The sequence below is a fragment of the Lineus longissimus genome, chromosome 11 (assembly GCF_910592395.1).
Source record: "Lineus longissimus chromosome 11, tnLinLong1.2, whole genome shotgun sequence".
In the NCBI taxonomy this organism is placed as follows: domain Eukaryota; kingdom Metazoa; phylum Nemertea; class Pilidiophora; order Heteronemertea; family Lineidae; genus Lineus; species Lineus longissimus.
The window spans coordinates 855911-883900 of record NC_088318.1 but is presented as its reverse complement, the minus strand read 5'-3'; the positions used below and the strand labels follow the sequence as shown (position 1 = coordinate 883900).

Below are 27990 nucleotides of genomic sequence, written 5' to 3'. Positions count from 1 at the left end.
AGAGATGAGACAGTCACAACCAGACCAGGCTCGGCAGACGGTGGAGCTGCCTTGTCCAATTCGGCCTGGTTGTGACTGTCTCTTGCCACTCACCGTATTGCAAGACGGTGGAGCTGCCTTGGCCGATTCGGTCTGGTCGTGACTGTCTCATCTCTCTCAACGTATTGGCAAGAGGGTGGAGCTGCTTTGCCCGATTCAGTCTGGTTGTGACTGTGTTATCTCACTCGCCGTATTGGCAACGTTGTATAGTCAAGATAAACGCATGACGCACGAAAATGAGTACTTCGTGCGTATTAATGAAGATAAACCGTTATTAATGTGTTTGAACACCTTTGTATTTTATGTTTTACATCTATAGTTTTAAGCTCCACTTCTGGAATAACTATATAACAATTTACACGTGGTGTACATTGCGAAAGTGCAGTATAAACAATGTCGGACCATCCTGACCCAAAAGGTCAATATATATTAGAATCAATAGAAGCAAATAGTGCAAGCGACCAGTTAGGAATCGAGTGACTCCGGCCGGCCTGTGGTGACGGCCACAGGATTGAAAACCAAAAGCTGCTAGCTGTTTCTCACAAGGTGAAATCCAGTCATGTCCTGGATACAAGTGTTGTCGGGTTGTTTACGGTAAAAGCGATCCGAAACCGTCACGACTTTATAGATGGTGAAACAACTTCTTTCATTAAACGTCCTTTCGAAAGCTTGAGTTGTCGCCCTGAAGGTCGGGCTTCTGACTGATTTCACAATAGCACTCAAATGAAGCTGTAGTGAGAGGACTAGCCTGCATTTTTGACAACGACACTTACGTACGCTATTGTATAACAGTAACCGACAGCCCAGAAGAACAGAACAAGTATGATACACCAAACTGGGACAGAGTACACAACAGCGAGACGGCAATAGAAAGGTGCAAGATTACAGATTTGAAATCAAGAGAAAGGGAAACGAGATTGTAGTGGAAGTTCAGTTTCGTTTCGTGTCTTCCATATTGCACATGTCTGAGAAGTTTATGACCAACCTGTTTTAAACAACCGGTGTAACGTGTTTGAGTGTCTCTATTTCTGAGTGTTTCCCCGCATTGTCTGGGAATGCGGAAGGAGATAGATTGACACATGTTTCAGTGTTCCCCCATTGAAAAGTCATGGTCTCTCTAGCGGTCTACTGTAGGGAAACACTGAAATAAGGGGAACATGATGTTACACCGGGTTCGGATCACTCAGACCAGTTATTTCTAAAGAAGCATTTGTCTATGATATCGCCATCTCTCCCCGGTGTATTAGTCTTACATGTCCTACCCTGCAAAAAGTGTCCTCATCTATTGTATGGCGACATATTAAGGTATGGTTCTATGGAGACCCAATAGCTTCAATACTTCCATTATAAAAAGTTCATAATAAACCTGGAAGGGTTTTCACACAGACTAGAAGTTTCTGTCCCCAAGACACTCTCTCCAAGGACATTTAAAACTATTACACCGACACAGTATCATTTATCTGAACTAGAAACTAATATCCTCGGTAAGTTATAAATACATACAAAAGTACAAATCTATCCGAAACAGCTCCTCGATCAGAGGCAGTAGTTAGAGTCTCTAAAAACCGTCGTGGTTCATCACCAACGAGCGGTACAAGAGTGGCAACTGATTATTCTCGAAGGACTGACGAGATCTGCGAAGTTAATTCTTTACTTGCTACAGCCAATAATGTAACACATTTGATTCATATGGTAACAGCTCTGAAGCGCCTATCAAGCAGTTCATGAAGCCTATGATAGACTCGGTATTTTTTTGTCATGCCATTTACTAACAGACCGGTAAATGACAGAATATATTAGACTCTATAAATGCAAATCTTGCCTGTAACATAAAATGGCGATGCCGCCGCCAACTAAATCCATCGCCACATGATGGAAAGCTTCGATTGCTCAATGACTTCGCTAAGCAATGTCATCATTGAGATAGGAATCAGTACTTATTTCTTTAAACCCATATTATTCCTGTGGTTTAAACAACTCTTCTACCGCTCGCGATGAGGGCGTTTGTCACAACTTCCCCGGTGTGGCCCCCTTATTGCCGACAACAGTATAGTCCAAGAGAGGCGAGAATTTATCAGAGTCTTCATCGTAGCGCACGAACACCGTAGCTGTCACACCCGGCTTACTCCTCGTGTGCACAAGCCCCTCCCACAAGTCCTCACTATCTTCAGAGAATTCCAAAGCCTGCCACTTGTCGCCAATGACAACGGAAACTTCGACTGCGTCCGGGATCTCTAACCCAAATGTATACTTGGTGTTCACGTCAAGTTCACCACTGATTGGTTCGTGTAAGACACAACCAATCCACCGTCTGGACGGCTTCGGGAAAGGCGGAGCGGTCATTTGAGCAGACTCGCAGTCTATTAAGTATTTAAAGATGCATTCTAGTTTAGGGCTGCGGTCCTTTGCATCGCCTGCAAACACTGACAACGCGTACACGCCCTCTCGCGGACACCGGACGCAATATGACTTACTCCCCTTGTATTTCAGAAAGACAAATTCATCGTAGTCACCGACATACATTCCTTTTCGATTGAACAGTTTCATTTGGTGGGACAGTTTCACGTCACGCTTTAGAGTGAAAGGCAGAGTCACTTCAGTCCACGTGTTGCAGGAGATCATTATGTATGGGTCCTGTACTGGGGGAATGTCAATCCCAAGCTTCTTCATCACCGGCGTCTTCCCGATGACCCCCGTCGAGGGGAAGACACCATTTGAGCCATTGTCAAAGCAGTCATCCCCGGCAAAGATAAGGAATGCGGCTGCGTGTTCCAGAGAGTTCGATTTCCAGTTCTCTGCAACATAAACGTTGAAGAAATAGCGGCCGATGTCGGGTGGTGTCACGAGGAATATAACTTCCTCGTCAATGATTCGTATGAGCGAATGTCCTTCTGGCTCAGGGATAACAGTCCTCCCCTCGATTAATTCAAGGGTACAATGCAAGCCAGGGAACTTGCGCATCTTGAAAGCGATTTCGATTCGACCATCTTGCGTATAGATCCTGTCCTCCAGTTTGTGCGTGGGCTTCATCAGGCCAGCATTGAAGAAGGGAGACTTGAGGACCGGCAGTTTCATGAACTCGATCATGGTGATCGGGCGCCGCAACAGCTGCCACTTCTTATCATCAGGGAAATGTTGGAAGATATGATCCTCAGGATCCGTGAGGAAGTAGAACTCATCGCACTTGTAACACAAGTCTTTCCCAGCCGGTTCTTGTTTGATGGGCGAAGTATTTTTGTAATGTCTCGCTCCCCAGTTGCAGTTGACAAACCGCCAGGATTTGTTGACGTTGACTGCTGTCCATGTGTTCCTGAAAGCCTTGTGTTCCACCTTCATTCCTGGTCTGTAGCCGGCACCCTTAGAGTAGCCTTGGATGACTGTGCAGTGTATACCAGCATAACTGAAAAGACAATACCCACGCCACTATTAGTTTCTAGACGGCGAATAGCCAAACGACGATGAGATTTCGTTTGTGAAGACCGAAAATCTTTGTAACTACACAGGGGAGGTTCCATGATGCCATTACTGGTGATATACCTGCACTGACAATGGTATAGCATGCATCGGGGTATACGCCAACGATTATCTGGCCTTTTTGGTTAGGCCTTGATGTCATCGTCGAACATCACCTTTCCAGTCCACGAGTTCACGAGTCTGTCAGATGCATCTTCCAGAATTTTTTACCAGAACACTTACCCACAAAGCCTCTTGAATAGGTCGTGATAGCTGGCCTTGCCCTCTTTGATCCCTTTCAGCATACCGAGGAGACTCTCCGGGTTGATTCGCTCGTCAGCCTCAAAGCGGATCTTGCTTAGGTCCTTTACCGTGATCCAACGGAAGATCGCCCTGGAATGGCAGTTCATTATTAGAAAGGCAAAACGGATGACCATAGGACGATGATGATGCCGGCGAGAATGCCTGTAACCGGTCGGGAGGCGCCAAAATTAGAGCTGACGTGTTTTCGACTGGGTATTTCTTAAGGAAGGAATACATCTAAGGGCAGCAGAACACAGCCGTTTTCTAACAAAGTTGATGAGGTACTTTAGAAGTAACCTACCTCACTCTGTCTAATTCTGTCTTGCACCTTCTGGTCAGATCCCTCACCAACTCGATGTAACTGGCTTGCTCGTGTTGGGCAATCTGAAGAAAGGAAGCAAAGTCGGGTAAGAATACAATCAAGTATAGATTATTCAATCCATAATTGATACAACACTCAATCATTGGTACATGTATTAGCTTTTTCGTGTTTGTAGAAGCTCCAAAGTGTTGTTGATGATCGTTGTCACACAGCCCTTATTCCCAATTCTACAGCGCATGGCATACAAACTGGTGTTGTATGGAGGAGCAACTCTCGTCGGGATTAGATGGAAGTACTCTTCTAATGAATACACCTTTAGGTTACTCTCTATAGCGTCGTGTTTCCAAAAGGACCCCTACATATCTCACGATGTCTGGAGTATCTCACTCTGTTTTACCTCAATGACTTCAGTATCTAACTCCTCAAACACATCAGCGCTGACGTACAGCACGGAGCGGCTGTATTCAGGAGGCTCGGCCTCTGGGGCAGGGGGTAGGGTGGGCTCTAGGATCTCGCCATACATCTCACGATCCTGAAGTTGGGAGGGATATACAGTCAGAAAATGTGTAAAGATTTGAATACACGTCAGAAAGTATCAACATTATGATTTCATCCGGAAGGAGAGATTGCTTACCCAGTTGGGCTGGGAATCGAAAAATTTTTTAGAAATTGATCAGTGTTTGAGATTGTGACCTTGACAAGAAATCTACCCTGCTACAAAATATAGTTTCAAGTAGAATGCTCTGAATAGCCTTGACCAAATGCTCCTATGATTTATAGCATCGAGGTATCGATTGTTAGTAGTGTACACCTCATAAGTGTGCTTGAAACGCTTTTAAGGGTAGTTAAAGCAAAACATTTCAAAATGTCAGAGCTGAACTGAAATCCGAGCAAACTATTGAACCAATTGTTACACTTTGCGGACTGAATGAGCTATTTGTGCCTGAGGCATACTATAATAGGATACGGTGACTAGAAATACATCATGATATCAACACAGGAGCAAATACATTAGCAATGCACAACCAACATACCAATCATGCATACAGCAAGAAGAAATACAGATGCCCCAACTACGGTATACGTACAATAGAATTGTGCATTTGACAAGCATGACATAAAGCTATCGATATGAAAGAAACACACCAAAGGGGCTGGCTGTCAACATACACACAATGAATGGTGCATTTCAAAAACAAGTGACAAAAATTAAGTTTGCTGCTTGGTAACTATGATATTTTGGAAATGACATTACATGTATTCGCATGAATTGATCCGACAGTTCTGTTGTGTTTTTTGTACATTGTATAAAGGCGACATTTAGCACATGCCAATTACTTATACTAAAGGCGATAAATCATAATTAGTGGATTGCATAACGTTAAGTGATCAGTTACAAACTAAAGAATATAGTCGAAGGTTAAAAATATGAAAATTGATCAAATGCAAGTGGAGCATTTTACGAACGGAAAATTAAGTGCATGTTTAGTAGGGAGGCCTACTTCCTGTACGAACTGTGTTCTGAACAAAAGGTTTAGCCGTTTTCGACAGGTAAAATATCAAACCATGGCCACCCTGGAGAACAGCCCACACAAACATGGATTGATTTTCTCACTATTTTCATAACACAGGGTTGCAAACACCGATCGCACACGTGACACAATCACACCCAATCAGATAGCAGAAAACGGTATGACGTCACAATAAAATAAGATAAAAAGTGACGAGAATTCGATTCGACTAATACTTTCGTGAAGTATTTCTAAGCTGCCACGGTTTAGCAAGCTCATCAATAATATCCAGATTTTAACCTGCATAACATGCACGCAATCATACATTCCATGTCGTAACGGGTAGGCTGGCCGAAATATACTAAAATCGAACAACGTCAGTGATCATTGCAGATAACTTCCACCTTTTCAAATCTCTCACATATCGCACAACATCCATACACCAATATAAACTATACACATCCCTATCACCAATGGGGTGGGGTGGGCGGGAGTCTGACTTGATGCATTTGCTTCCTTCTTTATCATGGCAAAATCACTTGCTTAAGAGTAAAATCATCTTCCTTAACATACGAAGTGATTTTCACAAGAATTCATCTAAACACAACATTACATCTGTTTTGTTCAAACATAGGGCAAGAAAAGGGCAAGTGAAATGGTTATGCTTAGATCAATACTCATGCAGGAGACAAGCCAATAGGCCTATACAAGAGGAAAGTGTGGTGAGGTGAATTCAATAACAAGGCAATAATTGCAATATACTGACAATTTATTGACCTCTAACATGTCTCCATTACATTAAACTGTTATAAGTCGATATAAAATACGTAATTAGAATGATTATCCAGAAGTGACAAGGAATATTCCTCATAATGTCCTTAATGTCTGAATCCAAGTCCAGTTAGCACAAATGTTACGTTTATAGTCGAAAGCAATTTATTTCTCATTGAAATGTAGGTCAAAATAATATGGTGGTGTAATTTTTGCATCGCGCGGCTCATCACCATCCACCGCCAATTGTTTTCAATGCAATTATCTCTGCTACGATTTAACCTTGACCTTCAACGGGAATAGTTCCAACCAACAAGATTAATTGACCAGTTGCAATGCGAGCAATGCAATGGCGACTGATTAGAATTGGAGATGCCGGTGCTTCTGGGAGGAATCAATCAAACTATTCAATCAAACTCATGTTATATCACTGTATACAACAATGCATTTATATCATAACAAACTGAGATTCTAAAACAAAAACTCGAAAGTTAAAGAATTGCACAACTTCTTATCACTCTGCAAACTGATCAGTCAATATGTGCCGTGAAATGAATGTCTTTGTCCTGTTAGATTCATAAAGTCTGAGGTTTAGAGAAAGTGCAAAAGCACAAATGAGTAATTGTCATCTGTCAACGGTTTCAAAGAACCTATAACCTATCCTAAGCAGTAGCTAACCACGAACGGCATATGCAACCAATACCCCAGCGATGAGTGAAGCAAGAAATAATAAGAATGGGTTTTCTCTCACCTTAAGTGCAATCAAGTCCAGGACTTCATCCTCGTGACTCATTAGCATAGACATCCGGGTGCCTTCCTCCGCCATGAACTTCTTCATCAAGGCCTTGATCTTCTTCTGTTTCTGCTTCTCAAAGTACTCCTCGATTCGTTTCTCCAGTTCCCGTAAGAGGTCCATTTCATCCAGACTCTCGGTTGACTTGTCAGAGGATCTGACCGAGCTCCGTGGCGTGCTTCCCGTCCCCTCACTCCCCGTGTCTCCAGCCTTCTCCATCTCTCGCGCCCGCTTTTCCGCCAGCCGCCGTAGCTTCTTCTCAAAGGCTGTATCCTCCAATAACATTTTAAACACTTCGCTCTTACGATACTCACGTTCCTGAATCACTTCATCTAAACTTACATCGAACCCTGAGTAAGATGTGTTCTCAAACTCATCCTCAGGGTACTCGTTCCATTCGACTTTGTATTCCTCATACGAACTGTCACGACCATTCTGCAGATGTTCATTTCTGCCTTCCCTACGTTTGCCCTCTTGCGCTGCGGCCTCACCATTCCTGTATTCAAACTCCTCGGTTCGTTCCTCCGTGCGCTTTACGTGCCGCCGCCTCTCCGCACTCTGTCCCGCCCGTCTCTTGACCACCTTCCTGTAAACAACTTCCTCATCCTCCCCACTATCATGCCCCTCACCCTCGCGATGTTTCCGGCTCGGGCTAGCACCAACTTGAAGTAATAACTCTGACATAATGGCACGAGTTGCATCACTGGGTTCCTTTTTCTTTTTAATATACCGATCACTCTTCTCCGATTTGGAAGTGTGCTTTTTCACAAGTTGTCCCTCCTCTTCGCTATCTTTCCGAGTTTTAGAAATGTTCGCCTTTGTTCGATGTTTCTCATCACTCTCTTTCTCACTGCCAGTCGTGTCACTCCTGGTTCTGTGTCTACCTTCCCCGCCCTTGTGAGTCCTAGATGACGTGTGCTCCTTGTGAGTCCTGGAGGACGTGTGCTCCTTGTCGCTGTGCCTCCGATCGACACTATTCTCCTTCACGGCTCGAGTGGAACTGGTTTCTTTTACCCGCTGCCTATCCTCCTTTGAAATCTCTCTCTCCTTCAACATTTCATCAATGCTAAGTTCAGTCACTTGTAGTCTCTCCTCCTCCTCTTTTCTATCTTTCCTTTCCCTACTCTTCTTTCTCGGTGACCGCTTCTTCCGTTCCATGGAACCAACAAACATCGCATTCATCACATCCTTGGTAGTTGTGTACTCGGTCTCCCGATTCTCATCCCTTCGCCTGCTCCCATCTCGACCCCTACCGTCATGCGTGTCAACAATTTCAAACTTTCGTTCAGAATTGGGTTTTTTCATGACCTTGCGCTGACCATCCGGTGTGGAGGTCATCTTCATGGGTACGGAGCCTATCCTTTCCATGTCTTCTTTCTTCAGCAAGTCATCATCACCCTCGATGTACATGTCTGATATACTATCCATGTCCTGGTTAGTGACCTCCTTCAACGCTTCCTTCCCCTTTCCCCGCTTGTTCTTATCCTTTACCTTAACCGTTCTATCCTTAACCCTTTCCCTCTCCTTCCCTTTCTCCGTCCTGCGATCACTCCGTTTCACGGTCTCATTCAGGGTATCCTGTGAACCCATAGAAGCAAGCGACTTCTTATCAAACGTCGAGTCCATTGTGGTGTCCAACGTTGAATCAAGTGAGTTCTCTCTTGATCTCTTGGGTTTGCGTTTCGATCCTAATGAAAAGAAACCACCTTTAGACTTCTTATCCTTATCCTTCTTTCCCTTCGGGGTGGAGAAGCGATCCTCCATCATTGCCCAATTTGTGCCAGGTGTTACAGGGGATAAGGTCGTCTCCTGGCCAAACATGTTGTCATGCACAGTGTCCCTAACAGCACCCCTAACAGCAGCCTGGGTCATACTGTCCTGCCCGTAAGTAGTATCACTGTTGTCTGTGTGCAACGTGACAGATAACTGACTATCAAAAGATTCGTCACGTTGAATTTCTTTGCGGTTCTTTGACGAGTCTTTTCTGCGGCGATCCTTCGAACTAGATTTTGGTGTCTCTCCATCCCTTAGATGACCACTTGATTTGATCCGTGTGGTCTTATGAGAACCAGGCCTCACATCATTAGATGTTGTGGAAACATCCATCTCATAGTCATATTCGAATCCCCTATTTGGCGTCCTGAACGAATCTGTTGCATCTTGAGTTGTCTCTCTAAAGGACGGCGTAGATTCTGATTTCTGAACCCTTTCTTCATAAGCCATGGAGGTTTCGGTTTTCTTCTTGAAGTGCCTGTCTTTTGTTCCATCCCTTGCAGTGTGAAGCTCTGTGGTTTTCGCGCTTATAGGGGGCGTGACAACCCCTCCACTCTTCGTGAGATCCTGACCCCTTTCGCCTGCTCCTTTGCGGCCTTTTCCAGGCTCTGGAGTCTTAGTGATGATCAATGGTGTAGCAACCCTCCCATCTCTTTTCTTCTCCTCATCTCTCTCAACTGATCCTTGCATTGCTGTTTCTGGCATGAGCCCTGATATGACTGGTCCGCCTGTAATCTTTACACTCCCTGGTTGAACACTACCACTCCGGGCAGCAGGTGTGCTCCCAGAAACAACTGGTCCCCCTGGGGTCGCGGAAGTTTCAACCTGACCTTCTGCAGTGACTCGAGTTCGGGGACTGTCCTTATCACTCCCAAGGCTGGAGTAAGAACTGGATCGGTCAGAAGCACCTTTTTCCCTCTTCTTCTCATCTTTCCCATGTTTCAAGGATACCTCATTCCCTTGATTGTGTTCCGACTTGGGTTCAAAGAAATCCCTTCTCGCGGTCGACCTGTCCATGGAACTGGTTTGACTCCGTTTCATTTTGTTTGCTGTTGTTGGTGGATCTCTTGTCATTGATCGGTCCATTGATGATGTCTGGTCTCTTGGTACAGACCGTGAAGCACCGTGGCGGGACACAGCCGTCGTAATGGACTGCTGCAGCATGGCATTATACATGAAGTCCTGCCCTCCCAGATTCTGTGGACGCGTAGCACCAGCTGAACCAGGTCTTGACCCCGGTCTCGACGATCCTGTTGATGATGTATCACTGAGCTCTACCACTTCAATGCCCGATGATTGGTTAGGTTGTTGATGTGTTCTTATGACTGTCTTCTGAACAGTTCCGATCTTAACATTTGGCGAGCTTGAGTTATCTGTCATCTCTATTTTACCAGTTTTGGTTTCCTTCTTCTCCATAGAGGCGCCCCTTTCAGTGCTCCCTGTTGGTGTACCAGCCCGCTGTATGAACTCCTCTCTCAACTTGTCACTGGCAGTAGGCGTGTTAACCCGCCCATGGGAAGCCGATCGGAACTCCTGTTTCAATTTATCGGAGATCTTTGGTTTTGTTGCAATGGTTGGTTTCACCCTTTCCTTGCTTCCATCAAGAGATCCTTGTGATCCTTCATCCATTATCATGTGCTTTCTTGCTCGGTTTACCCTTTCTCTTTCACGTCCGCGCTCCAAGGTAGAAGGCCCCTCCACCATTCCCTGCGACTGATAGGCATACTCCTCAGGTCGCACCTCCTCTAAACCACGATCCAAAGACTTCGATCGAGTTTCAGGCGATCGCAGGCCATATTTCGCTCTGAGTGCTAATTCATCTATTGTATATTCCCTTCTTGATGGATGCATACCCCTCTTAGCCAGTGGCGAGTTGTAGAAATTCTCATCAACTCCAACACATGTCTCAATGTAGTATCCAGTGTATTCTTCAGGTACATTTTTATTCGCATCTCTCTTCTCTATGGCCGTCTCGACAGCATTTAAGACAGGATCAGGAATCATTCCAGGTTCTCGTTCTGGTTCTGGTTCTGCTTCAGGAGTCTTTGGTCGTTCGAGTCCTCCTGGTCTAGCACCGTGTATGATAGGCCCAGCGTTAATCTTTGGTGGCGGCGGTGGTTTCTGCTGTGGTCTAGGGGCAGGCGTTGGATATTCACCAGGCCTCGAGTATGGTCCATAATGATAAGGCCCGTATGGTTCACCACGGCCCCGTCCACGGCCAGATCCGCGTGGTGTGTAATGCGGTGGTCCATCCGGAGGCAAACCCGAGTGGTGCCTGATTGTTTTATACGGTAATGTCGGAATGTACTCCTTACTTCCCATGTTTTCATCATCCTCCAACCTTCTACCTACTCTCGTACGAACAGGTGGCTGGCCACTTAACCTCTCCATAATCATTGAGGCTAGAATAGCATCAGGTGAAATGCCAGGTCCGTCATGCCTCGGACGTTCCCGAAAGGATTCATTCGGGTCGTAAAGGTCTTTGCTTGGATCGTAAAACTGGCGGTGTTGGTTGTCGGTATCGTTCAGATGACCAGCCACAGGAGACATATCTGTGTGCGGGTTGTCTCCAGTTGACGGATCGACTCCACTGCGCGGTCTGCCGGAGCTGCTGATGCCGCCAGTCAACTCGTCGAGAAGCCCCTCCTTCTCCCTCTCAAACGATTCATCCATGCGCTGAAGATTATCACCATATGCTCCTACGAAAGCCTCGTACATAATATCCTGCTGCTCAGTGACTCCTTCATCATCGTCCTCAATGGCTGCTAGGTCTTCCTTCGACGAACTCTGCAATGATAAAACAAAACGCTGAAGTGTTGCAAATTAACACAGCACATGGCATCCGCAATTTGAGCGAAGACAATCAATGGTTTTCACTTGAAAGCTGCAATATGAAGCAAGGAATTGTCCTTGTGTTTGTTCATGATTACTATTCTCGATCAAGTAGTATCTATTAAACACAAGACGTTGTGCGCAACATGTGAGGTTGACATGCTCTCAACTGCTCCGATTCTAATGAGTTTTATAATACGTTCTTATACGGCGACGGGGAACCAATTAAGCCGGTTAACCAGGAACTCTGGAAATAAGGAGCTCCAAATGAAGATAACAGAAATCACACCAGCTCTTTGCAAGTCCTCATGTATCGTTATAACACTCACGCTGTACATCCTTCATGAGAAATCAGATCACAGGACAGAAAGAAACATGAATTTGGTTTAATAACTCATGATTTTTTATGGCTGTAATTGTTTTTATATAGAATCTCTTCCAAATTGCGAGACACAAATAAAATGATAAGGGTCCATGTATGAATCATAAAATCTATCATTAAATTTGTCAGAGCTTTTTTCTAGTCCTGGCTGTCGATTTGATTTGAAAGCATACTATGTAAAGTGCGGTTTAAGTTTGTGGTATTCGGGGTTACACTTGCTTAAGGCAGTGTAAGTAATGATTACACGCCAGTTCGTCGACGGACATGATTGTATACTTTTCCAGGTAAAAAGTATCGTCAGGAGTTTTAACGGAAATTATGATAATCAAAGGTAAAATATGTCAATGGCTATGGCTTTCAGAAAGCATTGAAAAGTATAAAGCGGAATTGACGTGTCGAATAAGTTGCAATATCAGGTGTAACAGGAGTGGTAGTACTATAGGAACCAGAGTCCAGGTAAAAGCGGATTTAATCGATCGTGAGTATCAGGACAAAAGCAGGTTAGTTGTGTACATCAGCCACCAACATATCCGTGCTCCAAGTTGTCAGTGGGTAGGGACGAGGTTAGAAGCTGAGCTAATTCGCTTGGAATGCCATTGGAGTCTTGGAATAGTAGCATCCTTGCCTGTGAGTGAGGATGACGCTCTAATACGCTACGTAGACTACTGGAATCGATGCACGCAACCCTGAATGCGAGCACGATATCTTCTACGAAATTTAATAGTTAGCCCTAAAGGTTTGATTAGTGTGTAGGAAGTGCTCAGTTAGTTTGTAAGCTCTATTAAAATGACTTGGGCTTTTCAATGTTAGTACTGATTATGTTCTCAATTCCATAATCAACCATGAGTGTCGTCTTCTTGAATCTTATCCCTGATGCCATTTGGCCATATTTATACTCTCAAATACAAGATTTACAAAAGAATAGAATATCATTATATATGTCTAGTTTGTATCAAAGGAAAAAATACAGTTCAAGACACTAAAATATTTAAATAAAAAACACACTTAATAGAGACAAAAACAATTTTGGTTGTTCAGCAGTACCTGAGCAGAGTGTGATGTTAAACGAATAAATAATAGATGTCTCGAAAAACAATGTATTTGTACATGAATGAAAAAAAGGATCCTTGAGATAAAACATCATGGTCGGGGTGTGAAACCGTGCAGAGACAGGGTTAGAAAAGAAGGCGAAGCTAATGCAGCCCACTACAGCCACATCCTACACTACGTATACCAACCACCATTCAAAGCAGACGTGCAAAAACCCGACACAGGGGTACTGAGTCGCCATCATCGTATATGTACACGCGAGCAAGTAAATGATGAATGTACCCCTGTGGACGAGTTCGCCTTATGGCCACTCTGAGCAACTTCCGCCTCACCTCATCATCAGTCATGGCCGCCTGAAGGTCAGGGCCAGATTCAAGGTGAACATCTGGGGCAGATTTAAGTTCAATCACTGGAGAGGGTGCAATGACCATCACGGGGTTGGGGTCGGGTTCCATGACCTCTTCTAGTGGTGGTTCTGTTGTAGCTTCGTTCTGGACAGACAGATCGGGGGGTGAATTCATATTGCATTTCAAGAGTGCAAAAATAAAAAGGTGAAATTGTCACTGGGCCATGACAATGGGTTTATGAGTAATATTGAATAATAATGATAGAGGAAAAACGGACAATCATTGTCAAAATACATCACGTATTCCTGGCCTCATTTATAATTTGAGACAAGTTTGTTTTTGACCAAGGAGGCTGTTGTTTTAGTACGCGATTGCATACAGTATGTACAATTCAATTGTAAAAATCATGCATTCCACATACATCAATGGATCATGACGTAAAAATACCCCAACTCCCGTAACGCAGCGATAGACCCGTTCCATCGCATCTAATATATGAAAAAACCATGACCAGATAATGATGAAAATGTAAATATAAATGCGTAGCTGATCTAGAGTAAACCTGACCAAAGCATTTCTTTACAAAAGCAAATAGACGTGAAACATCTGATATGATGGTTTTGGAACCTCATTCTGTTCCAATGCGGAAGCTCTGGAAACGTCAAGCTCCTTGCGATCCCAATCCGTGAGCACCTAAAATACGGGATAAGCTGACACCAACTCTAAGTACCCACCTCGTGTTCGTTCATCCACGACTTCCTCTTTCTTCCCAGCGAGTTTCTCTTGCTCTCGTCAATGTCATTCAAACCCACCTCCCTGGCATTACTGTCTGAGAGGCGCTCGTCTAGCGTGTCTGGGTCGTAGTCCGAGTCCTGGTCGATGTAAGAGTATCGGACCTGAAGTGATAAAGACGGATACTGGTGAGTTATTTGATATAATATTTCGGTCGCTGCATTCAAATTGTCAAGACATCAACAAGAGTATCCCGTTATTGAAGAAACTGGAGGCCTTCTTCTGTACTCTCAGACTAGCGCTTGACAAGGGTCTCTGGATTGGTTCATACCATCTGTTCTGGGTCACTATAAGAGTATCAGACCTGAAGTGAGGAAGAAGACAAGATTTGGTTGGCGTTAGGCTGAGGAGTGGGAGGCGACTGGTTACTCTGTGAGGAACTCTTCCAGCGTCGCTACGATATACACCAATCTGGGTCAATGTAAGAAAATGATCACAGGGCGGATACAAGGTGGTTGACTGTCGCCAGATACGTGGAGAAGGGGTAGACTCAGTGTAATCTGTAGGCCGGGCTGTTATCAGCCTAACACGGACAAAAAGCTATCAGCAGGTTTATATGAAGAAAGATGGCCTTAGATAGAGAAGAGAGAACGTCTAGAGCCTGAGACCAACGTAGTGAGACGATGACATCACTGACCACACCCTTGTACACATACATTAAGATTGATCGATACAATAATCGGAGACTACCCAATTAACACGTCCACTAATTAGACAATCAGATGAACGTGAATGAAACCAGGCTCTGTGAATGTCCTCAGAACAGACTCGAAGGAGCCTGTGATGATGTCCTGATTGCCACTATCGACCGAGCATTCAGGTTTTGGATGGTTAAGAACTTTAGGTTATAGACATGAGTGTTCAAGTTGATCTATTGGTTACTCTCAAGTTGCCCATGGAAAAGATGATGAGGACAGAATTCCCGAATGTATGTGCAAAACAGCATTTATTTGAAACACTTAGAGTGATGAAGTTCTTACATCTGACATGAAATACATCAATAGACAAAGGTAGTCCGCCAAGAAGATTATCACAGTGACTGGTACCATCATCCCAGAATGAAAGTTTTGACAGCCATTTGACAGTTAGCCTATCACCAGAAATATCATCGTCAACTTGACGACAGAACACGGAATCGGCCTTCAATAGGCCTTGTGGGAAATAGTGAAAAAGCTGAGTTCACCTGAAGGTCTCCATTGCTCCTACCGAAAAGGCATAGTTAACCAATTAACCTGACTAAGGTGATGCCACCCCCTTGTCATTGGTACATTGAACAGCAATGTCAAGTACAAGGAAAATGTGTGCTAAATTGACCAAAATGCCTGGCAAAATGCGTCACACTACTATTTATGCCTACATGCGTAGGCCCTCGTGGTATTTATTCATTTTATGAATTTGAATAGGCCTGTAAGTATTGATTATGTTACCTATTGAGGTAAACCACTGACCGGGGTACAGCCCGAGGTGCACACAATATCATGGCCTGATTCCCATGGCCAGCTGTGTACAGAAGGTTCTAGGCGAGCAAATCAAACAAATATTGAACATTTGATAACGGAAATATGGCGAATCAATATAAGATACGATAAAAAATATATTATCTTACACGTTCTTGACATGTGTATGGTGGTATCACCAATAACATGAACGTAATGTCATTGGTATAATTAGAGTCACAATATGAGCGGTTTTTGGCGTCATTTGTGAAACTTCAAATTGTTTACAAAGTTGATTTCTTACTTCATCTCTCCAACTGCATTCTGGTAGAAAGAAAGACAGGGACACAACGCACACAAAAATGTAATAGACATGTATATAATAACAAATTAACGTTCCAACAAGGCAGCAGTAAGTTATTGGTCTTTAGTAAAAGACTTAATCAATGTTACACTTTACTATAGTTTAGTAACCATTTTATTACATGGATGATGTTTTCATCCATAACGAAATAATATCTGCATATCTGGGCTGTATATGAACTTTCTGCTCAGTAGCATCACAATCCGATGAATGACTACTGAATTTTCTTTTGCTCTTCGCCAATTTATACAGAATACATGTACATTCATTTCTAATTAACAAAAAAATGAGGACAGAATAATGCACAGATGTTCCATACCACTGATATTGTCATTAATTATGGAGAAATTGTGAATGATGAAAGGATTATGAACTACAAAATTTCCATCGGATTCTGCACTATTGTCAACAAATTTATAGACTTTTTCTCCGCGATATTGTCAATAGGTTTGATATATTTCAATACGCAGCACACATAACCAAGGCACGCCCTAAAACTAATAGTATTTGTGACTAAGAGTGATTGAAATCCAGTTGTTTTGAAACGCAATGTTTTGGCGGCCATGTTGGTTTCAAGGCCGTCTGTCTCAGTGTCTGCGCAGATCGTTGGTGACATTACCTTTTCATTGGACTTGGTCCGCTTGACGCTACCTCCAGCTGCATCGTCTGATATGGACTTATGTCTTACGACCACATCCGTCAAATCTTCATCACTAAGAGTCCGCTTTGTAAAGCCCGGCCGCCGAATAATGCCAGAGAAGGCCGAAGAGTCCTTCTTGTCCGTTAACGACATTTTGTATTTGGTCAAATTGTTTTTCGGTTTGCCAACTTAAGGTGATAAGCGAAGGTAAATCATGGAAATGTCACATCAGAGTGGGTCACTAGAACAATATAAGTAGATATGTGTCTCCTTAGATATCGTCACACAGGTAAGGGGGCAGGTGGCTGTCCATCATACCACACCTACTCGTATCTACCTTCGCTGACCCAGATACCTTAATGAAATTAAACCACTTTAAATCCTCAGTTATTTTGCATAGTTCAAAACCCAGAAACACGAAATTAAATCCACGAATGCACGATATGTTAACGTCCTGGAATGTCTTATAAAGGACGGAAGGTATGGACGAAATTCGATACGGACGGCAAAGGAATTGGAGACTCGGTGAATACCTATCCAGGTGTAGCCATTTTACTACCAAGATGGCTGCTCTACTGGTATTGACGTTTTACAGTGTACTGTGATGTAGTACAGCCCAGATAAGGCTTTGTGTTGTCACAAAGCGGCGGATATCAATGAGATTCAACATAGTCGAGACAATTCTCGATGTTTTGATAACAATAAAGGTGTCAGCAACAAGTACTGCCCCCTAGGCATAGCCCGGAGGCATAGCAATGAGCACATTAATATTTGTTAATTGTGTCACAATTGTTTTTATATTCATAACAAATTTGGGCCTATGATTGTTTTCACCACGGTTCAGTGCTTTATCCCCAAATTTGCTTTGGTGGTGTCCTATTTTCATAATAGTTTTTGACCCCAGGAGGTGAGAGGACAAGGTCACATCGGGCCACTGACGCCACGCCCCGTTGAGGACAAGTGGATAATCAACAAGCATTAGCATTGATTTCTATCTAAGTCCAGCTCACTTCACGGTTTATCACAGTCAATACCCACGTTTTTCGCGATCATCAATGAGATGGGCGTCGACGGTGCAGTTTGAACAGATTCATCATTATTGTTTCCATCTCTATGATTAATAGTGCAACAAGACCACCATTTCTCGCACGGTAATGGCGGATTCCGAAATCTATGCGCAGAAAGGGAATTGTGTTATTACAGCTTGTCATTTGTCACCCTGACAGGAGCAATCATACAGGAATCCGACCCTGATTAGATGCCATCTCATATGACACCTTAAAAGCATCATTGATGTCGTATTTGGCATGTAATCTTCCGCCAGTGCAGTCATGAAGGGGACGCTTAGCGGAAACGGATCATGCGGAATAATCGCCTGATGCAATGGGGCATCAATCGCGTCACATCGGCAGCAATAAAGTTGATACCTGGGTAGGGATATGAATCAATAGCACCACGTTGCAGTAGCCTTCTACCCCCAAACGGAGAAAGCTGAAGCGGCTGCTGCAATCCCCGGATACTCGGCATGAGGACAATTTAGATGCAACAATCAGTCAGCCTGCTGAAGTGATCGAAGCTGAACGAGGATGATTCATTGATTCGCCTACGACTCTCCAGATGGCAGTTCTCCCATTGCTTTCCAAAGTATTGATCACAGCTAATCCTGGTAAAAATGGCAAGAGCACCATAGAGGTTGAGATACATGCTTCTGTGAATGCGATTGGGGACAGGTTTCCAATTAACGCGGTTTTTGCTTGAATCGCTTCGCAAAAAAAATGCTTTTGTTGGTTCGGTTTGGCTGCAGTGTTGATAATTGCTCTATTACGAATGTGGCATTAGTCACTGTTGTTATCACTACAAGAGGAACTGTCTTAATGTCCACAATTAAGGGAGTTAGTGTCAGCTACTACTGTATATATCAACTGAAATTCGGTCAATCAGATGCACCGTAATCTATTCCTTTATCTCAGCAATCGCCAATAAAATGTCATTAACAGGGCCTACCGACCGTTATGAATGGCTAACAAAGGGTCGCAGCATTCCTCGAGGACTAATTATCGACAGTGGTGGATATTCCATCACATATCCTCATCAAATGTTTTTTTCATACTCAAAATGCCTTACACGATAAACGCAATTACATTGAAATCATTCCAACAAAAAGACAGGACACAAGATGAACTTAATATTATTTAAATTCAGAAATGTAGGTCAAGTCCTCTCAAATAAAATTGTTTGAATTGTTCAGTTTATGAATAAATTCCAAATTGTTTACATAGAGCGGGTACTGGCCTGGCGAGGAAAACACTGAAAGTGTAATAAATTCGAATGATTTATACAGTAAAAACTTGGTTCCTTGTTAGAAATTCATGCATGATAGCAGAAATCAGCTCAACACTTGAGATATATTTCGTGTAAATATATATATTCGATATCAAACTCGGAATGTGCGAATTGGGGGGGGGGGGGGGGGGGGGGTGTTATTGCTAACTATGTAGTAAATATTAGAGACGGTAGTAACTATCCCACTTTGTTGAGTTTTTGGCTAGTCCTTTGAGATGTACAACCAAAAAGTAACCGAAGTTATCAACTACTCGGGCATGCCATTCAAGAGTTATCTATTCTAGTTGCATAGGAATTAAGTGCTTACTATCTATAAACCAACCTGGAAAATCAGAGTCTTACCGGTGCCTCTGGTTCAGCGCTGAGTTCAAACAAGAACTCTGGCCAATAGGTCCGTGTTTCATCCTAGAAGGCAATCAATACAACTTGAGCATCAAAGCAAAAACAAGGCAAGGCAAACAGAAAAAATCAAACATGAAAAGCAGGATTTCAAATTAAAAAAGTTCTACAGAGGCTTCATTGGTGGTTTCTTCCTGTCGCATCGTCCAATCAAATGCTATGAAACACTTTTTACCGGGATAAACACAGAATCAACCAATGGAAAAGTTGGACTCAGTTTCCTGACATCATATTGCTACGCTACGGCGCAACCGAAAGGATTCAGACGGCCATTTTAATCAATATAAATTTTGCTTTTAATAGAAAAGGATTACTTTTATACCAGGATATCTTATCATGAAGCACCATCAGCACTGATTTAGCAACTTTCCTGCAGCAGATTGTAAGCGCGAGCGGGAATCAAATTCAATAATTCAAGGGGCTTCCTAAATTGAATTTTAAAGTAGACTTGCCATCAAGAGTGGCTGGGATGTGATGGAATGTTGTAGAAGATTCCCATGCTCAAACGTCCTTAGCGCTATTGATATGGAAAACTTCCCGAGTACTTCAAGTATTATTGTTCGACTGGGGATGATTTGCCCACCCGATAATCATCAAAGAAAGCAATGACGGCTTGATATTACCATAACAAAATGGACATTTTAGTGCAGTACGGTGTCAACGTTCTAAGAGGTCGGTTGAAGTTTTTAGTTTACTGACTGTGATAAGAATGATAGTTGCACATTGTGCATGTGTTGCGTGTTGTTTTGCCGACAAAAGATGTTCAGGCCCCTTCGGCAGCTGCGACAGCGTTCAGGGTTTCACTGCAGGAAAGAGGTGACAATGATGAGCCGTGCATCTCTTTGTTTCGCCCAAAATATCGCTCTATCCGGAAACTTTTTCATCAAAGTGATGTCGAACCAAAATCTAAGCAATTCCGCGAGTAAGTTTAATAGCCTGCGCACTCGACAGTGCAATTCCATGTTAATAAAAATGGCAATGCGAAACAAAATACTCGACATATGCATTATGGAACGGAATTCCAAGAAAGCGGAGGAAGCCTGTTTCGTGATGAGAGGGCGTTGAGGAATCTGCGCAGATACGAGGATGCGTACGCGTCAAATGATTATAGGAAAACGGGTTCATGATATTACAAAAAATATATAAGGCTAGTCCGCTATTGCTGATATTGCCAATTAGAACAAAAGTGGGAGTACAAAGACATCTCCATACATCTCTTTCGCCAGGATTTCATCAATATGTTAATAACTCATATGTCGCCCAAGGGTGGAATGTTAGAGACACAAGAAAGACATAGTGGTTGTTAAAATAAGATTTTTAGGGCACCTGCAAAACCATTGAGTATATATTTGATCAACCTCACGGTGTTTCATTTTTCACGAACGCGTCGAACAAGAGCTCTGTGAACGGACATGAATGATTTCAGCACAACCTGTCTCACTCGCAAACCATGATTCTGAGTGGTAATCTTTATAACAAGATTGGTGTCGTTTGCCAATGACCATCCAAGAAAGATGATATCTCGAGTTGAGCTTGGACAGATGGCTAAGCAGCTCGACCCCTTGCAAGGGAGGCAGTCCTCGGCGTGGCCATTTGTGAACTTTGCTGCCCGAATCGTGGCTGATTGTGGTAATAAGCCTATCACACGAATTGAAGTTCGGTGATCTCTCCAAGGTGAAACTTGAAAGATGATGAATACTGTTCACTCTTGGAGGCGTCTGTCCCCGTTAAGCGTCTATTTGCAGGTTGTGTCGTTGGTACCCATTTAGTGTCATATTCTACCCATTTCGCCGTTCTAAAATATAGATCATTTGGGTATTCTACAAAAGAAATATCGCACACAAAATATCACCATAGAGCTTAATCCGTTGCTATGCTAGAGTAACAGTCTGCCTACACGCTCGCTGGTCACAATCACGCCTTATCAAATCATATATCTATCACAGAATAAAGGACAAATTGACTCAGCTTATCAGTTCAAACATGGAAAAGCATCAATAACTTTACAAGCCATAAACAGCTTTATCATCAGCCACCAGGTGTGGACACAATAAGTATTTTGCGGAATTATTCCTAGCGGACTTTTGTACCCAGGGTCCATTTTTTGTAACTTAGTCAAGGTGCACTTATGTACTGTTTTCACTGTTGATAGCTCAGCACATCCCGATAATAGATGGCGCTGTTTCACTCATCTTAGAATAGAACACAACACATACAACTTGAAACCAATGTAATTGAATCGAGGATGCTCTTTATTGATCCGTTCCCTATATAGAGACATCCAATGGTAATGAGTTTCATTGAAGATATCCGCCGACTGAGGAGATTATCGGGGAAAAAGAGCAAGAGCCTTACATCAACAGCAGTATCAGGTAGAACACTAATGATTAACTCTTTCGTGGTTTGGGGAACACACTACGTCGACAACAGACTATCAAATCTCTGTATGAGACTTTCTGCGCGGTCCCCAGGTGCGTTGAGAGACCAATGGATCGTACATCCTGATCGACACACAGGGCTCCAAGGATGCCTGTTGATAGGACGGTGGGGTCAAATGTGAAACACGATGGTTGAAGTATTACTATCGCTAACAGTGAGACTGCGAGGTAGCACCGTCAATACTGGTGATAAGCTGGTTGGTGCCGCCCAGGCAGCAGGAATTTGCCTAAGAATGTTTCCTTTTCAGCATATTTTGATAAATTTTAAGAAAGGTTCACATGGGCCAGACGGTCAAACTGTCAAACTTTCAAGCTTTCGACAATTCACAGAAGAAGAGTACGCGTCATTCGACCGGTGAGTATTGATGCTGATCAGTAGTGTAGATATTGTCCTGAGCCGTTCAATGGAAACTGGGCATGGACCACAAAGGTATCTGACAGAATAATAGATTCACATAATTTGATCATGTTCATGTGTTTTTGCTTGCTGCCAACACATAATGTACTTTAAAGAATCGTGTAATGTGGCACTTTCTCATCAGTGGAACATCCACTGATGCGTGTGGGAGAATGCAGGCTAATCAGGCACGCGACTGCTGTCTCGTTTCTCGTATCGATCCCGTGAAGCCGTGTCCAATATTCAATTACACATTGTCTGGCAACAATGGCTAATGCTACACTCATGATTCGATGGGTCAGAATACCATATATTAACCCTAGATGAATCGGAATCGAAATCCCCAAACACAACATTGATACAGATGACTTAATTGGCCGATGAAACCAGTCATTTGCCGGGTAGTTGCAACCGGGAATTGTATGAGGGCGAATATCAGTTTGCATATTGCTCCTGTAATCATCCACCATGAGTGATCGTGATCTGAGCCTGGGCTTGTGTTCAACGAACATGAGCTGAGACCAATTCACATTCTCGTGCCTTGCTCTGCCGTGGCCGGCAGAAGTTCGCAGATTTTATGTTCGGTTTAACGAATACAATGATAAAGGGACCAAGTGCATTGCAGTGTAATTGGACGGACATCACATTGAGTATTAATCTGCAAGTGGGTCAGCAAAAGCTCCGCCACAGATATGAAGAGTTCTCCAAATCTCGATGGCTCTTTAGACAATCTTGACCCGAATTCCTTTCAATGCCCAAGCTAGATGAGGTTAATGACTATGTTATAAGCAGGTCAGTCTCACCAAGACCTTTAGAATACCACGGTCAAGTGTGTATGACATGAAAGGAGGACATTAAAGTGAAGAAAGTAAGCATGATATTGTACTTATGTTTGCACTCTTGCTGCACCTCGGTTGATCACTGCAATGTAAAAACACTTCAGTGCATTATTTTGCATTGATATGTGTCGCTTAGTACCACACCATAAGATCCTCGTAATGGTAATTAGAGAGGAAATAATTCGGGACCGGCGATTTTTGGTCGTCATAGCGGAGAGGTCGCGTTACCGGGGTGGTCGCCGACCGGGGTTCCACTGTGTATATGTATGTGTGCAAAAAGAAATCAGAACGGATCTATTACTTGGGTTCAAGCATTCTAGCCACATGTCTTTGAAACAGCTTCTTTCACCACTTGACCTTCTGGCATCGGCCTGGGTTCGACATGCCTTGGTCAGCTTAACCAGGAAGCTCTGATTTGGAGACTGCTTCCTGTCAGCATTGGCATTACGGCATTGCCCCCCGTGATGACATTTGATGGCCCTAGTGGCGTTCTTGTAATAGCTGCCATAAGAACAATAACTTCTAACAGCCATCAATTACGTGATACCGTCAGGCGAAGAAGCAACGAGCCTTGTGTGGGTTGGTTAAACGAGGGACTTGCGCATATTGTGTGCGAATGGTTCCCAAGTGGTGATTCGGCTCAATCGATTCCCGTGTTTGACCAGAAGGAATTCAGATATCAGCAGATGATAATCTGTTCTATGTAGATGACATGATGATCTGGATCATTGGAGTTGTTGAAAATACTCGCGAGTGATTGTAAATGGTCTATGCTGCACATGTTTGGATAGTTCGAGGGACGAGCAGAACGCTTGAAATGAAGAAATCAGTCTGTCATCCACATAGAATCACGAAGTCATCACTGCATAGAATCACGAAGGGCTTCTACATAGAAGTAAGCAATGGGAGGTCCAGCAAGAGCCAGTCATGCCTGCTGTTCATAAACTGACTTCCATAGGGATGTCTTATGGCGTCAATCATCATTCGCCAACATGTCTCTGGTTGCAGGGCTACAAATATGAAGAGTGAGATGTGCCTATTAACATCAACCATCGATTGAGTCGCTCTGAATAATCCATAGGTCTATAGATGAAGCTATTTATATAGGTCACTGATCAATGGCAAACATAGAGTACAAGTGCTGTCACAATCTATAGCCAAATATGCCTACGATAGGGCCTGATATCGATTGATGCGTATACGATTGCTCAATTCCATACAGCAAAGGGACAACCTCCTCCGCCCAACCACAATGATGAGAACATATCGTGTGTACTCGATCCATGTACAAAACCATTAAGATGTTTCTGCTGAATCAAATTGTGATGAATTAGCATTCTCAGGAGCATTATACTCCAGCAAAGCACCTCACTATCACCTCCACATGATGGTCATGTACATTTCCTATATGCTCACATCCACAATGGCTAGAAAGCTTTGTGAGGAGTCTGTCATGATCCATCAATAAAAACACGCCAGTTCAATACACTGATATTGGCAAATGCATAGCAGATCCACACAGTATGGCGTCCATGGTGACAGAATGTGATTATGGCACTTTGAGGAGATGTAAACGCGAATATGGCTCTGCATCTTTCAGTCACTGCTATAACATTCGCTTCTTTTGAATGTTCCCTGGTGTGTCACCATCTCGTGACATCGAATGATGGCCTCACGTTTCTCTGAGGCCATATCGAAGGGCGATATCTTCGTAGATTTCTACACATTTTCAGTATGGATTTATGATGGCATGCATAATTTTGCGAATCAATGACACAAATGGAATGCAAACTACCAAATGATATACGTTCTTCTTCATGATTGGAAGCTATAAAGCAGGAACTCTTTGGGAATGTTGCAGTATTTCGAATACATCATCAGCTGAGTGGGCAGTATCATCACCTATCCGCATGTATAACGCCAGTGCGCCCATGAGATTGATGAAATGCACATCAAGACCAAGGATTATTGTAATAACGGAACCTCCACCTTGTAATCGATATCCGATGCTACCATAAGCCGTATGATCATGCAGCGAGATATCAAGGCATGAACATAACTCGTTTGTCTCTGCATTACCTTTGCACTGTTCTTCGTTTGTTTGTATGTGACGAGCATCAGGCATTAATCATTGCTGAAGTGTGTGCAGTGTGGATACCACTGATGAGTAATACTTAAAAGGTTGACAAAATATCGTCATGTTAGTAGAGCTAAAATGTTGGTTATCAAAAATCTAATCCTTGGCAACTCAGTCTTGTCGCATCGATTTTATCAGAAATCGACATTTTGCCTTGCAATGTCAAGTATGTACTTTTTTATAACCAGCAGTCAATTTGAAGTTAAGTCAATAAAAGTGACATTCCTCTGACATTGATCTAGCTGACCTAATCCAACTGGTTTAGAGTCAATATTTACCATGTGATACAGCTGACTAGGCTTAAGGTGCATGTTAATGTAGAAGATGTATGTTTACATGTACGTGTGTAGGTATCAATCAGAATAAAGGACCATATGTCAATTTCAGTCATTGTTAACTGTTTGGTTGAAATCAGTTAAGAGATATTTGATGTCATGATGTAGCATATCCGCCAAAACATAGCATACTTTACCCCGAGATGCTAAATGGACAAACATACCAATTACTTCTTTATGTTTTCATTCGTTTGTTTTGCCCTGCCTATAGTGTTCTTTCCAAAAAAGACTTGAAAGTAGTGAGGAAAATGTTGAGAAGATACGTGTAATCATTGTGACAACAGAATCATGTGGACACCATCATTAAGGGGATTACTAATCTGCTGTATTAAGAAAAATAAAGCCTCACCTCTTCATTAAAGCTTGTTCGGTGTTTCTTCTTCTCCTTCCGTTCCCTGAATCCCTCGGGTCGATCCGGCCCCGGACATGAGGCAGACCGGTGTAACCTCCTCCCCACCGGGGAGATAGACCGGCAGTTTGAAAGACCGGATGGCACATGTCTAAAACAGTAAATCTCCCTATCTTTTCCTGAACTGAGGTGAAAATCTTTTAGTGACAGTTTCCTGTCGCATGTCGAGCACGTGAAGCACTCCTTATGGTAGCAGAGTCTGAATTCGATGTTTATCCTATCCACTGGGTAGACCCTGCCCTGACACCGGTGACACGGATCGACTGTCTTCTTGGATCCCGGAGGGGTCCAATCCGCCCGGGGCTTCTTAAGGATAGACTTTAAAGGTAATCCGAATATCTGTTGGTTCCTAGCATCCAAGCTTCCTTCACCTCGGGCGTAGCGAGCCCCTGTCACTGAATACGCCATATTTCAAATAACCACACTCACTTGACGTTCATCAGCATAACATGTGAAGAGATCGATACAGCTTTCTACAGCACTGAAATCAGCCTTATGCACTGTGTGATATCGGTTTGTTGTCATATCGCCATCATTCCTCTTTCTTTACAAGCTTACAGAAGATGGCGGCTTTGTTCTGATGACGTAATCCAGATACGGGAGATTTCCAATAAGATGACACTGTCTCGCTGCCTCCAAGTCGCTTATATCAGGAAGCATAGGAAAGCGTGTCGCTATGGTTATATATATACCATGTTGTCAATGGCGAATGGTATGTTCTGACGAGCTGTTGCACACTCGTTGAAGGTAAACAATCATTTGACACCGGAACACATTACATATTTACCGACACGCCCCTTCAAATCTGTTACAATTTGTATTGTTTCTGCAGGGCTCCTGGACCTGAAATCCACATATCAAAATATATTTTCAGTTTAGAATATTAACGAATACTGCTTACATGGAGTGTGTCCGAACATTTCTTTTAAAACTGAGTGAATTACAGTGAATGACTCCTAACAATTTTGTGGCTGACCGAACGCTAACCAACCGGGTTCTTTGGGAGCAGATGGTGGTCCTGTGCATTCTCTTTTACGATCTATGTTCCATGGAAGTACTCCATAAAACAGGCATTTGTGAATATTGATATTGATATCGAGATCAAGAAGACACAATAGGCTCATTCTATGACACGAGGTGTGGTGTGGTGATAGGTCAACAGGGGTAAGCTGAAACATTGAGCGTCACACCATCATCACTCAGAAAGAATTACCACACTTCATCGACAGGCAACACAATATCGTTCATTAGCACATCTATTCAGGCAAACGAATTCTCAAAAGTGTTATATCATCAAGAATTCATAATGGTTTTGCCATCAAAATATGTGTCGTGTTACATGCATAACATACTCCATGTAAAATAGTAAAAATTGGTATTATGACATATTTTTGCGGGTTTTCATCCCAGGCTGTCGGACATCCAGTCTTGACCCTCTGTCATCTTGTAATTCCTTGTTCGCCGTCAGTACCAGTGCGTCAGTTCATCAATAGGGTTCGGCATCTCAATAGGAGGCGCTGATCTTCACTAGCGTATGCGTCAAAATGACGTCATAATGTGCTTTCAAGAATTGGGCATCATTCTAAACATGCTGAAACAATCGCATGAAGTATGGTCGATATGTCTAATATGCTGCCATCTATTGGTTTGCCCAGAACGGCGTTGACTTTCACCTCATAGAGGCTCGCTTTAATGAAAAGGTAACAAACAATGATATGTTCGGAATACACCAAAGAAATCATGACTTAAGTTCAAAAAGGTTGTTTCTCATGTTTTGACAGATATATTTGGTTTTATACATTGATCGACAAAGCTTGATACACTCCTGTTAGCTGTCACAAATACTCGTGAGGGCTGGTCTATCTGTGGACTGTCCATCTGTGGT

At 43.1% G+C, this 27990-nt stretch overlaps 1 protein-coding gene across 5 annotated transcripts; it reads right to left on the bottom strand.

Moving 5' to 3' along the window:
* Positions 1-316: 316 nt before the first annotated feature.
* Positions 317-26936, bottom strand: LOC135496179 (uncharacterized). Of its 5 annotated transcripts, XM_064785339.1 has the most exons (9): positions 26046-26935; positions 19494-19556; positions 14311-14472; positions 13562-13720; positions 7151-11752; positions 4515-4649; positions 4097-4179; positions 3736-3885; positions 317-3439 (listed from the first exon to the last, which is right to left on the bottom strand). In XM_064785339.1, the coding sequence occupies exons 1-9, from the start codon at positions 26511-26513 to the stop codon at positions 2047-2049; spliced, it is 7215 nt and encodes a 2404-aa protein (XP_064641409.1). In that variant the 5' UTR covers positions 26514-26935; the 3' UTR covers positions 317-2046. The 5 variants fall into 5 exon arrangements, with proteins under 5 accessions (XP_064641409.1, XP_064641411.1, XP_064641410.1 ...); XM_064785341.1 differs by lacking the exon at positions 13562-13720 and having other exon boundaries at positions 26046-26936; XM_064785340.1 differs by lacking the exon at positions 19494-19556.
* Positions 26937-27990: the final 1054 nt, after the last annotated feature.